General features: G+C 44.9%; 1 protein-coding gene across 1 annotated transcript; it reads left to right on the forward strand.

Moving 5' to 3' along the window:
* Positions 1-12,042: 12,042 nt before the first annotated feature.
* LOC137356292 (histone H1-like) lies at positions 12,043-12,726 on the forward strand. The gene has a single exon (XM_068022165.1). It carries the CDS (start codon positions 12,043-12,045, stop codon positions 12,724-12,726), a length of 684 nt encoding a protein of 227 aa, XP_067878266.1.
* The last annotated feature ends 1,208 nt before the right edge of the window (positions 12,727-13,934 follow it).

Raw genomic sequence — 13,934 nt, forward strand, 5'->3', positions numbered from 1 at the left:
TCAATTATCCCCAGGACTTTTCCATTTACTGTACAGTTTATTCTTGAATTGGATCTTCCAAAATGCATCACCTCGCATTTGCCCTGATTGAACTCCATCTGCCATTTCTCTGCCCAACTCTCCAGTCTATCTATATTGTGCTGTATTCTCTGACAGTCCCCTTCACTATCTGCTACTCCACCAATCTTAGTGTCGTCTGCAAACTTGCTAATCAGACCTCCTATACTTTCCTCCAAATCATTTATGTATATCACAAACAACAATGGTCCCAGCACGGATCCCTGTGGAACACCACTGGTCACACATCTCCATTTTGAGAAACTGCCTTCCACTGCTACTCTCTGTCTCCTGTTGCCCAGCCAGTTCTTTATCCATCTAGCTAGTACACCTTGGACCCCATGCGCCTTCACTTTCTCCATCAGCCTACCATGGGGAACCTTATCAAACGCCTTACTGAAGTCCATGTATACGACATCTACAGCCCTTCCCTCATCAATCAACTTTGTCACTTCCTCAAAGAATTCTATTAAGTTGGTAAGACATGACCTTCCCTGCACAAAACCATGTTGCCTATCACTGATAAGCCCATTTTCTTCCAGATGGGAATAGATCCTATCCCTCAGTATCTTCTCCAGCAGCTTTCCTACCACTGACGTCAGGCTCACTGGTCTATAATTACCTGGATTATCCCTGCTACCCTTCTTAAACAAGGGGACAACATTAGCAATTCTCCAGTCCTCTGGGACCTCACCCGTGTTTAAGGATGTTGCAAAGATATCTGTTAAGGCCCCAACTATTTCCTCTCTCGCTTCCCACAGCAACCTGTGATAGATCCCATCCGGACCTGGGGACTTGTCCACCTTAATGCCTTTTAGAATACCCAACATTTCCTCCCTCCTTGTGCCGACTTGACCGAGAGTAATCAAACATCTGTCCCTAACCTCAACATCCGTCATGTCCCTCTCCTCGGTGAATACCGATGCAAAGTACTCGTTTAGAATCTCACCCATTTTCTCTGACTCCACGCATAACTTTCCTCCTTTGTCCTTGAGTGGGCCAATCCTTTCTCTAGTTACCCTCTTGCTCCTTCTATATGAATAAAAGGCTTTGGGATTTTCCTTAACCCTGTTTGCTAAAGATATTTCATGACCCCTTTTAGCCCTCTTAATTCCTCGTTTCAGATTGCGCCTACAATCCCGATATTCTTTCAAAGCTTCGTCTTTCTTCAGCCGCCTAGACCTTATGTATGCTTCCTTTTTCCTCTTCGCTAGTCTCACAATTTCACCTGTCATCCATGGTTCCCTAATCTTGCCATTTCTATCCCTCATTTTCACAGGAACATGTCTCTCCTGCATGCTAATCAACCTCTCTTTAAAAGTCTCCCACATATCAAATGTGGATTTACCTTCAAACAGCTGCTCCCAATCTACATTCCCCAGCTCCTGCCGAATTTTGGTGTAGTTGGCCTTCCCCCAATTTAGCACTCTTCCTTTAGGACCACTCTCGTCTCCTGGCCCAGTAACCCAGTTCACTTCAGCCAGCTCAGCTTTCGTGCCCACATATCTGCCCTTATTTAAGTTTAAAATACTAGTCTTACATCCACTTCTCTCATTTTCAAACTGGATGCAAACCTCAATCATATTGTGATCATTGCTACCAAGAGGTGCATATACTCTGAGGTCATTAATTAATCCTGTCAAATTACACAGTACCAAGTCTAATATAACCTGCTCACTGGATGGTTCTAGAAGATACTGCTCAAAGAAACTACTTCGAAAGCATTCTATGAACTCCTTATACCGGCTTCTGTTACCAATCTGATTTTTTCCAGTTTTTATGAAGATTAAAATCACCCATGATTATTTCCATCCCTTTATCACAAGCACCCATTAGTTATTCTTGTAGACTTCATCCTACATTGTGATTACTGTCTGCGGGCCTGTAGACTACTCCCACGAGTGCCTTTTTTCCCTGACTGTTCCTCATCTCCAGCCAAACCAATTCTACATCCTGATCTCCTGAACCAAGGACATGTCCAACTATTGCACTAATGCCATCCTTGATTAACAGTGCCACCCCTCCAACTTTACCTAGCTTCCTGTTCTTCTTGAATGTTTCACACCCCTCAATATTGAGGACACAATCCTTGTCATCCTGCAGCCATGTCTCCATAATGGCTATTAGATCGTATTTATTTCCTTCAACATGTGCTATCAGTTTCTTTACTTTGTTATGAATGCTCTGTGCATTCACATACAGAGCCTTTAGTTTTATCTTTTTGTTATCTTTGTAACATCTAGTGTTGACTGTTGGTCAGCTCTTAGTTTTTTTTCCTCTGTGTCCCTTCCTGCCATTCTCTGGCCTTCATTTCCCCGGTTACTATTCTGTTTTCCTGCATTGACTTTATCCCTTGATTTGTTACATCTGCTAAAGCTTGTTCCCCTCCCCCTTTGTTTAGATCAAGTAACTCTCTACATCCCTAGTTATACGGTTTGCTCGAACACTGGTCCCAGCTTAGCTCAGGTATAGACTGTCCGAACGGTACAGCCTCCACTTTCCCTAGTACTGGTGCCAGTGCCCCACAAACTGAACCTGACTTCTCCCACACCAGTCTTGGCGGGTGTAAGTTTCACTGTATATCTCTCAATCCCTCGTCTACAATTTACCTCTGTCAGTTTCGGATTTTGAGCGTGGCTTTAACTGTACCTGTCAGTTTGTTTTATGTGAGAAACGTCTTATTCTGTACCTTTCAGCTTCTGTTGTGTGTGTGTTCTGGCTTGTACTTTGTCCCCATCAGTATAGGGTATGTGAGTGTGGATTTGACAGTTAATATTACATTCTTGTGTATATGAGTGGGAGTTCACACTTTATCTTTGATTGTCTGGTAGCCAATTTAAGGTTTAACCTGTGCCCTTAAATGTCTCATGTGTAGCTGTGGTTTTTAACCTGTCTCTGTCACTGTCTGATATAAGAGTAAGGGTTTCAGTCTGGTTTTTGAGTGTGGAATTTACACCACATCTCTACATTCTCTCGGATGTGAATGTGAGTTTTAATCTGTACATGCCAGTTTCTGACATTTGGCTGTGAGGTTTACTTTGTACATTGTCATTCTCTGATATGTGACTGACAATTTTATTCTGAACTTGTCAGTTTATTTTCTATCTCTGTGAGTTTTAACCTGTATCTGTCAGTGTCTGATATATGAATCTTCTTAATTATGTGTGTGTTGTTCTGTATCTGTCAGTGTCTGAAGTGCAATTGTCAGGTTTACTTTGTACCTGTCAGTGTCTGTTGTGGATGAGAGACTTTCACTCTCTAACTGTTAACTTCTTGCAATTCATTATTGATTTCACTCTGTGTTTGTCAGTCTCTGGTAGTTAAGTACGGCATTTATACTGTATCTCCTCATTTCTGATGTGTGGATGTAGATATTAATGTGTACCTGTTGGTTTCTCCTATGAGAGTCTGGGCTCAAATCAATTTCTGCCAGTTTCTCATATGTGAGGGTGGCATTTATTCTGTACCTGTTACTGTCTGAATTAAGAGAAGGTTTTAATCTTTCTCTGTCAGTTGCTGGTATGTTAATATGGGTTCATTCTGGATCTTTCAATCTTTGGAATTTGAGTCTGTGCTTTACCCTATATTGTTTCTGTTAAGTGAATGAGGGATTAAATCTGTACCTGCGCATTGATAGTAAATGAATGTAGTTTTTAGTCTGTACCTGTCAGTTTATGAAAAATGAAGGTGGTTTTATTTCTCTATCTGCCAGATTCTGATATCTGACTGTTGTTTTATTCTGTACCTGTTATTTTCTGGGATATGATTGTGGTTTTTGATCTGTATCTGTCAGTTTCTATTACTTGAGTGAGTTTTACTTTGCACCAGTTGTCTTCTGGTATGTGAGTGTCGGTTTTAAGCTGGACCCGTAAAGTTAAGGTAATATAGTGTGGTTTTATTCTGTATCTTTCAAACTCTAGTGTGTGACATGGGGCCTTTCTCTGAATCTGTCGATTTCAGCTCTGTAACTGTATGTTTTAATCTGCAACTTACAGTTCCTGATAGGTGTGTGAGCACATTTTCTTTTCTTCTGCAGCTATCAATGTCTGGTACAGAGGATGTGTGTTATTCTTATCTTTCAATTTCTGTCATTGAAGAATTGCTTTTCCTTTGAACTTCTCAGTCTCTGCAATGTGTCCATGGATTTTACATGGTAACTGTCTCTGTTAAGTGACTCTGGTGTGATTCTCTATCCGACAGTCTATTGCCTGTGAGTGGTTTTATTTTCTTCTCTGTAACTGTCAGTTTCCCTTCAGTGGCTGAAGGTTTTAATCTTCACTTAAACTCTTTAATAATTTGTAAATGTGAATTTCACTCTGTGTCTGTCTGTGTACATTATATGAATGAGTTTATTTTCATTTTGTAATCATCAGTTTCAGGCATGTGAGGGTGAGATTCACTGTCTCCAGGATGCACCCTCTTGTGAGATTGACAGAGTGTCTTTTAATCTGATAGTGGGTTCTGCTTTTGAACTTTACCTAACTTTCAGCAGTATTGATTTGGAATGGATTGGATACAATGTCTGTCTCTTCTGATTTGTTTAATTACTGGATTGGAAATGTGTCTCTAAACTTGGGATCGGTGAGAGTTTGACTACATCTGCTTCTTGTGACAATGCCATGAACTGAAGGCCTATGGGAGTGGTACTGTACCTTGTCAGTGATGGAAGGAGCCGACTGCACTTGCCCTTGTGCCTGGGAATCATCACATTCATTCTGCTCCCTTGAACTATTTGCCTACAGAAAGGAAGAAAACTATGTCTTGTAAGTCACGAGCATTTGAGTTGGAAGCTAGAAAAGAGATTAATGTAACATTTCAATTAATAATCATTATGACTAATCACAAATGCTAACCAAAAATACAAAGAATATCACTGTCTGATTCTACTGCAGTTCTCAGCATCTGTTGACGAGGTTTGTTGGCAGTTTCACAACAATTTTTGGACATCCAGAAACAAGCCAACATCTACACTGCTCCAAGGTTGGGATGACCTGATGGAGCAGGGATATTTGTGCAGGTCAGGTTTCTATTTCCATCTGGCATTATAATATAATAACCTAAGAATTCGGAGCAGGAGTCAGCCATTCAGCCTCTCCAGCCTGATCCACCATTCAATAAAATCATGTCTGATTTGATCTTGGCTTCAGCTCCATTATCCTGCCTGGCCAAAAACCCATTCCTCCCTTGTAGATCAAAAAATTAACTCATCCTTGAATATATTTAATCATCCAGCCTCCACTGCTCTCTGGAGTAGAAAATTCCATAGATTAATGATGCTTTGAGAGAAGAAAGTCTTCCTTACCTCCGTCTAAAGTGGGAGACCCCTTATTCTGAAACTGTGCGGCGTGGTTCTTGATTCCCTCAAGAGGGGAGATATCTTCTCAACATCTACTCTGTCAAGAACACTCAGAATCTTACACTTTTCAATAAGATTCGCTCTGATTATTACAAACTCCAATGAGTGTAACACAACCTGCTCAACCTTTTCCTCTTAACGCAACTTCTTCATCACAGGAAGCAACGGAACGAACCTTGCCTGAACTGCATCCATTGCACGTATATATCCCTCATGAGCGAAGGAGACCACAACTGTATCCAATACTCCAGGTGAGGTCTCACCAACAACTGACGTTTATATTCCATCCCCCTTGCAATAAATGCCAACAGTCCGGCTCTGTTTTCACTATTCACTTGTCAATAACAACAAACAGCGTGAAATAGGAGCTAAACCAGGAACAAGCATTACAGGTTTGAGGATAAAAACAGCCATGAATTTCAACAGCAGCTTCTTCACGTTTTGTCTCACTTACGCAGTGCAGACGCAGCCCAAGAAATGCCTCTGCCTTCCACTGCTCACTCCATGTTACCGGATCACTTCCTGCCTCACTCTGTCTCTTGCAAACAACTCGCAACCCTCCTGAACTTGCCCCAAAGTCAATGACGATCTCTGAGCCAGATTGCGGACAAGTTTCCCCAAACAAAGTGCTGCTGGAAGGAGACTGCTGTTTGCTGACTTACCCCGATACTGTAATATCTCCATTCCCTCTGTTAAAAACAAACCCTTTCCCCTCTTTGAATAAATGCCGTTCAATAGCCTTGCAGGCACAGGGGGGCGCATGCGCTCTATCGGTCATCAACGATCAGAGGTGTGGGCGGGGCTTTACCGCGCATGCGCTTCTTTCGGCAACGCTTTGAAAAACAAAAATACAAACAATTGGAACTTTATTCAGTTCAGTTTTATCACATTGTGAGCAATGGAACAGGGGCTGCGGGTAAGATAGAGAAGGTTCACATCTGGGAGATTACCCCTTTATAAAGTTCAATTTGAGATTATTCTCTGCAGTATGTTTGCCCAGTTTCTCAAAGCAATCCTTGGAGGGAGTCGGTGTGTTTGCTGGGATCGCGCAGGATTTAATATCTGACAGTAACAGTCCTAGATTCATGTAATCACATTGAAAATGCCGGTCACTGAGTGTCAGAGCGAACGGTTCGAGCTGAAACATTGCAGAGACCTCAACAGGGCAGAAAAAAAGTTACATTTGGGACATTGTGTGACTCACTTTCGGACACGTCCTCAGATTGTGAGATTAATAATGTGGCTGCTTGTGGCACCATATAAGTGAGAGATAAGTTTGTATCGTCGGTCTCCCCGGGTGGATCTTTCGAGATAAAACGAATCTGACATTTCAGCCCACAACTCAATAATTACAGGTCAGTCAGTCTAACCTCAGTAGTGAGCAAAATATTGGAATCATTCTGAGAGACAGGATAAACTGTCACTTAGAAAGGCATCGATTAGTCAAAGCAGAGTCAGCGTGGATTTGTGAAGGGAAGATCTCGTCTGACCAACTTGATCGAATTTATTGAAGAAGTAACAAGGAAGTTGTGTGAGGGCACTGCAGTTGATGCGGTCGACATGGACTTTAACAAGGATTTTGACAAGGTCCCACATGGGAGACTGTTTCAAAAATAAAATCCCGGGGGATGCGGGAAAAGACAGTAAGCTGGATGTAAATTTGATTCAGTGGCAGGCAATAAAGGGTAATTATTAACGGGTGTTTTTGCGATTGGAGAGCTGTTTCCATTGGTGTTCCACTTGGCTCAGTACTGGGTCACCTGCTCATTGTGGTATATATTAATGATTTGGACGTAAATGTAGGGGAAATGATCAAGAAGCTTACAGACGACACAAAAATTGGTCGTGTGATAGAAAGCGAGGAGGATTGCTGTAGGCTGCAGGAAGATATTGATGCTCTGGACATATGGGCAAAAAAAAATGACAAATGGAATAAAATTCGGAGAAATGTGAGGCGATGCATTTTGGGAGGTCAAATAAGGCAAAGGAATACATGATGAATGGGAATATACTGAGTTGTGTAGAGAATGTGAGGGACCTTGGAGTAAATGTCCACTGACCCAGAAGGTAGGAGGACAGGTCGACAAGGTGGTTAAGAAGTGATGTAATTGCTTTCACATGCGTTCAAGTCCTCGGAAGAAGGAAATTTCCTCCACACAAGATCAGGGGGCAGGTTGTTCAACCTTGCCCGTCTAAGAGCGAAGTCCAAAGTACGGAAAGTCCTCATCAGGGAACTCCTCTTTGCTGACGATGCTGCTTTAACATCTCACACTGAAGAGTGCCTGCAGAGTCTCATCGACAGGTTTGTGGCTGCCTGCAATGAATTTGGCCTAACCATCAGCCTCAGGAAAACGAACATCATGGGGCAGGACGTCAGAAATGCTCCATCCATCAATATTGGCGACCACGCTCTCTAAGTGGTTCAAGAGTTCACCTACCAGGCTCAACTATCACCAGTAACCTGTCTCTAGATGCAGAAATCAACAAGCGCATGGGAAAGGCTTCCACTGCCATGTCCAGACTGGCCAAGAGAGTGTGGGAAAATGGCGCACTGACACAGAACACAAAAGTCCGAGTGTATCAAGCCTGTGTCCTCAGTACCTTGCTCTACGGCAGCGAGGCCTGGACAACGTATGTCAGCCAAGAGCGACGTCTCAATTCATTCCATCTTCGCTGCCTCCGTATCTCCAACACAGAAGTCCTCGAGGCGGCCAACATCCCCAGCTTATACACACAACTGAGTCAGCGGTGCTTGAGATGGCTTGGCCATGTGAGCCGCATGGAAGATGGCAGGTTCCCCAAAGACACGGTGTACAGCGAGCTCGCCACTGGTATCAGACCCATCGGCCGTCCATGTCTCCGCTTTAAAGACGTCTGCAAACGTGACATGAAATCGTGTGACGTTGATCACAAGTCGTGGGAGTCAGTTGCCAGCGTTCGCCAGAGCAGGCGGACAGCCATAAAGGCGGGGCTAAAGTGTGGCGAGTTCCTGCAGTTGGCAGGAAATAAGACAGATGCACAAGGGAAGAGCCAACTGTGTAACAGCCCCGACAATCAATTTTTTCTGCAGCACCTGTGGAAGAGCCTGTCACTCTAGAATTGGCCTTTATAGCCACTCCAGGCGCTGCTCCGCACACCACTGACCACCTCCAGGCACTTACCCATTGTCTGTCGAGATAAGGAAGCCAAAGAAGAATTGCATTATAGAGGGTACAGAGGAGATTTACAAGGATGTTGCTGGGACTGGAAAAAATGCAGCTATGAGGAAAGATTGGGTGGCCTGGGATTGTTCCCCTTGGAACAGAGAATGGTAGATCTGATTGAAATGTATAACATTTTGAGAGGCCTGGATAGAGTGGATCTCAAGGGCCTATTTACCTTCGTAGGGAGGTCAGTGACGAGGGGACAAAGACTTAAAGTGTTGGTAGAAAGATTAGAGGGGAGATAAGGGAAAGTTTTCCTCACCTAGCAATGCAAAACTGGGCATCCATGAGGCTCTGTGGGCCATTCGGATTAATGTGTACAGTGCTGGTCTCCTTATTTAAGGAACGGTTTAAATGCGTTGGAGGCAGTACAGAGAAGATTTACTAGGCTAATGCCTGGAATGGACGGGCTGTCTTATGAGGAAGGATTAGACAAGCTAGGCTTGTATCCACTGGAATTTAGAAGAGTAAGATGTGACTTGATTGAAACATATAAGATCCTGAGGGGTCTTGACAGGGTGGATGTGGAAAGGATGTTTCCCCTTGTGGGAGAATCTATAACTAGGGGTCACTGTTTAGAAATAAGGGGTCGCAAATTTAAGACAGAGATAAGGAGATTTTTATTTTCTTTCGGAGGCTCGTGAGCCTTTGGAATTCTCATCCTCAAACGGCGATATAAGCGGAGTCTTTGAATATTTTTAAGGCAGAGTAAATAGTTTCTTCACGAGCAAGGGAGTGGAGGATTACCGGGGGGTGGTGGAAATGTGAAGTAATCAGTAGAGACAAAAACGTATTGAATGGCATGGCAGAGCAGGCTCGAAGGACCGAGTGGCCTACTCCTGATCATAATTCGTATGTTCGTACATGAGGATCGAGTTACCAACAGCAGCAGAATTGTACTCAACTGCAATCTGTAATCTCATGGCCCGGCATATCCCCCACTCTACCATTACCATCAAGGTCGGTGACCAAACGTGGTTCAATGAAGAGTACAGCAGGGCATGCCTGGAGCAGCACCAGGCATACCTCAAAATGAGGTGTCAACCTGGGGAAGCTACAACACAGGATTATTTGGGGGCCAAACTGCATAAGCAGCATGCAATAGACAGAGTCAAGTGATCTCATAACCAACAGATCAGAACTAAGCTCTGCAATCCTGTCACATCCAGCCATGAATGGTGGTACACAAGTAAAAGACTAACTGAAGGAGGTGGCTCCACAAATATCCCCATCTTCAATGATGAGGGAGCCCAACACGTCAGTGCGAAAGAAAAGGTTGAAGCATTTGCAACAATCTTCGCTCGAGGTGCCGAGTTGATGATTCATCTCAGACTCCTCCTGAATGCATCAGCTATTTCGATTCACTCCGTGTGACATCAAGTAACGACTACAGGCACTGGATACTGCAAAGACTCTGGGCTCCGACAATGTTCTGGCAATAGTTCTGAAGACCTATTCTCCAGAACTTGATCTGCCCCTAGCCAAGTTGTTCCAGTACAGCTACAACATTGGCATGTACCTGACAATGTGGAATATTCCCCAAGTATGTCTTTGACACCAAAAGCAGGTCATGTCCAAGCTGGACAATCAGCCTACTCCCAATCATCATAAAAGTGATGGAAGATGTCATCAACAGTGCCATCAAACGGCACTTGCTTTGTAATAACCTGCTCAGTGACGCTCAGTTTGTGTTGCGCCAGTGCCACTCAGCTCCTGACAACATTACAGCCTTAGTTCAAACATGGACAAAAGAGCTGAATTCAAGAAGTGAAGAGAAAGTGACTGCCCTTGACATCAAGGCAGCATTTGACCGAGTATGGCATTAAAGAACCCTTGCAAAACTGGGGTCAATGGGAATCAGTGGGAAAACTCTCCGCTGGTTGGAGTCATACCTAGTGCAAAGGAAGATGGTTGTGCTTGTTCGAGGTCAATCATCTGAGCTCCAGGACTTCACTGCAGGAGTTCCTCAGGGTAATGTCCTCGGCCCAACCATCTTCAGCTGATTCATCAATGACCTTCCTTCAATCATAACGTCAGAAGTGGGGATGTTCACTGATGATTCTCCAATGTTCAGCATGATTCGTGACACCTCAGCTACTGAAGCAATCCGTGTCGAAAAGATGAAGCACTTGAGGAATATAAAGACAGTAGGAAGGAACTTAAGCAAGGAGTTAGGAGGGCTAAAAGGGGTCATGAAAAATCATTGGCAAGCAGTGGGCGCAGTGGTTAGCACCGCAGCCTCACAGCTCCAGCGACCCGGGTTCAATTCTGGGTACTGCCTGTGTGGAGTTTGCAAGTTCTCCCTGTGTCTGCGTGGGTTTCCTCCCACATGCCAAAGACTTGCAGGTTGATCGGTAAATTGGCCATTATAAATAGTCCCTAGTATAGGTAGGTGGTAGGGAAATATAGGGACAGGTGGGGATGTGGTAGGAGTATGGAATTAGTGTAGGATTAGTATAAATGTGTGGTTGATGGTCGGCACAGACTTATGATTATTGTGAAACTGGACGTCTCTCCTTGTTGAGAATGGGATGTCGAGGACACCTAGAAAAAATATGGATGGAATGTAGGGAGAGACAGGGCATAATTTGTATTTTCACCGTCAGGAAACATGCTTGTGTGTGATCAATATAATAACATCAAAGCCGACATTGGTTTGAACACATTCAAAGCTGTGATTGGCTCTTGACGCCAAATCTGAGAAACAGACAACATTCGCAGCGCCAGTCTCAGAGTGTTTAACACTGACTGAGCCGAGAAAATACAAATACCCACCGTGAATCCGCAGCACAGGCCGAGCGGAGGGGAAATCCTGTCCTGGGAACGCTAACTTTAACGAACAGTTCGGCCTGAGATTGTGTGGATGTGAATATTGTGTAAGAGAGTGTATTAAAGGGACGGGCGCGTTAGTCTAATGCCACTGTGTTTGTGGGTCTGGTCTCATCGCCGGATTTCCGACTCCCTCTTGTGTAAAATAACAAGATTTTCCAGTCAAAGAAGCACTTTGCTCCCCTTCTAATCCTCAAAGTGGGAATTCAGTGTTGTTTGTTTGTTGATTTCAAGATTTTAATCGAAAAGTATGGAACATGTCAGCGATCGGCTGAGAGAGAGTCATCAGTGCAGCAATGAAACGGGTTTCAGTCGAAAATGGAGTCTTTACTTCAAGTGAAACCTTTGTGACAGCAAACATTCTGATGTCAGAGACAGGAAGGATCTAGCCTGGGACTCTGGAATACCCGAATTTCAGTGGAATTGGAGAGTTTAGGACCAGAGAGAAACACAGAGAGGCAGCAGGAGCCGGGAGCTGACAGCAGGTTGTCTCCGCCCCGTCCGCTCGCTGCCTTTAAGTTGCTCAGTGCCGCCACCAGCAGCTTCATTTCTGACCCAGTTCTGACTGACAGAGAGACTTTGTGCAGATTCCTGGACATGACCGATACTGCAGCCGCCGAAACGGCTCCTCCAGCCGCCGCCGCTACAGTCAAGACTCCCAAGAAGAAGAAGGCGGCTCCTCGGAAAGGGTCAGGCGGTCCCAAGTTGGGCGAGCTGATCCTCAAGACTGTGGCGGAATGCAGTGTCCGCAGTGGGATGTCACTGCAGGCAATAAAGAAGGCTCTGCGTGTTAAAGGTGTCGATGTGGAGAAGAGCAAGTTCCAAATCAAGCAAAGTATCAAGCGGCTTGTGGCGAAAGACTTCCTGGTGCAGACGAAGGGCACGGGGGCCTCCGGCACCTTCAAAATCGCGAAACAGGAAAAGAAGGGAAATGTGGTGAAGAAGATTAAGACAGGAGCAGCCAAGAGATCTTTAGTGAAGAAAACAGCTGCCAAAAAACAGATCACAAAGAAAACAGCCAAGAAATCCCCAGGGAAGAAAATAGTCTCCAAGAAAGTGAGCAGCAAGAAGACAGCAGCCAAGAAAGTGAGCACGAAGAAGACGGCAACGCCAAAGAAGGCGGTAAAGAAAGCAACGCTTCCAAAAAAATCTCCAGCGAAGAATGCCAAAAAAGCCAAGAGGGCCACGGGCGGAAAGCCTCCCAAGAAAGTCCAATCATCAAGGGGCGGGAAGAAGCCGAAAGCAGCAAAGGCTCAGAAAGCAGCCCCTGGAAAGAAGTGAAACAGCACGGGAAACTTGTAGACATCTGAACCCAAAGGCTCTTTTCAGAGCCACCCACGTCTCTCAGGAAAGAGCTGATCCCCCGATCAAATGATCCCTGTCCCGCAGTCGTGTGCACATTTCACCTAGAAATGATCTGAAGTAAATCCAAGTTCCCTGGTGACTCTCAACCCAGCCCTTCCTCACTCTCTGTAACAAATCAGGGATGTCCGGGCCTCACTGTACCCGGGTATATGTTCGGTGAAGTCTCAGTTCATGCTCGTTTCAGGGCGACAGCCTGTAACACAGTAACACGGGCGAGATACCCCGCGTCACATCTCAAACCCCAATACATGATTTTCTATAATTCAGCTGGGGTTCGGTTTCAGTAAACTGCTCAATCCGTCTGGGAGGAGAGGTGTGCCGAAACAGGTTGACTTGTGATCGGAAGCACTGCACTTAGGCGGGTGTATTACGAACTTTTAATTGTAACAGATCCTTATTTAAAGCGCTAATTTCTGTTATCAGTGACTATCAATGCCGAATCTCCAGGTTTTATGCTGAGCTCTAATGTCGAGAACTGTTTTTTCTTGAATTGGCGGTTCGAGCAAGTGGGAGGCGGAGCGAGAGGATCAAAGACATTTCTCTGCTCTGTCTGTCACTCAGTTTCCTCCAGACCCGCCTCTGGCTCTCTGTCTCTTTCTCAGACAGGTCGGGGCAGGCTGTATAAAAAGGCAGCAGAAACTACTCGTTTCTCATTCAGAATTAGGTTTTTATGAAGAAAAATCATGACAGGAAGAGGTAAAGGAGGCAAAGGACTGGGCAAAGGCGGAGCAAAGCGGCACCGCAAAGTGCTTCGTGATAACATCCAGGGCATCACCAAGCCAGCAATTCGCCGCCTGGCTCGCCGTGGCGGAGTGAAGCGCATCTCGGGTTTGATCTATGAGGAGACCCGCGGGGTGCTGAAGGTTTTCCTGGAGAATGTGATCAGAGATGCGGTCACCTACACTGAGCACGCCAAGCGCAAGACGGTCACAGCCATGGATGTGGTGTACGCTCTGAAACGCCAGGGCCGCACTCTCTATGGATTCGGCGGCTAAACAAATCCACCTTGTCTACCAAAAACAAAAGGCTCTTTTAAGAGCCAGCCAAGACCTCATATAGAGATAAGTGACCTTGAAACTGCAGCGGGGATGTCTTGGGATTTGAAATTGTTGTCGCTCATCCAA

Source organism: Heterodontus francisci, chromosome 45 (genome assembly GCF_036365525.1).
Source record: "Heterodontus francisci isolate sHetFra1 chromosome 45, sHetFra1.hap1, whole genome shotgun sequence".
NCBI classification, from domain to species: Eukaryota; Metazoa; Chordata; class Chondrichthyes; order Heterodontiformes; family Heterodontidae; genus Heterodontus; species Heterodontus francisci.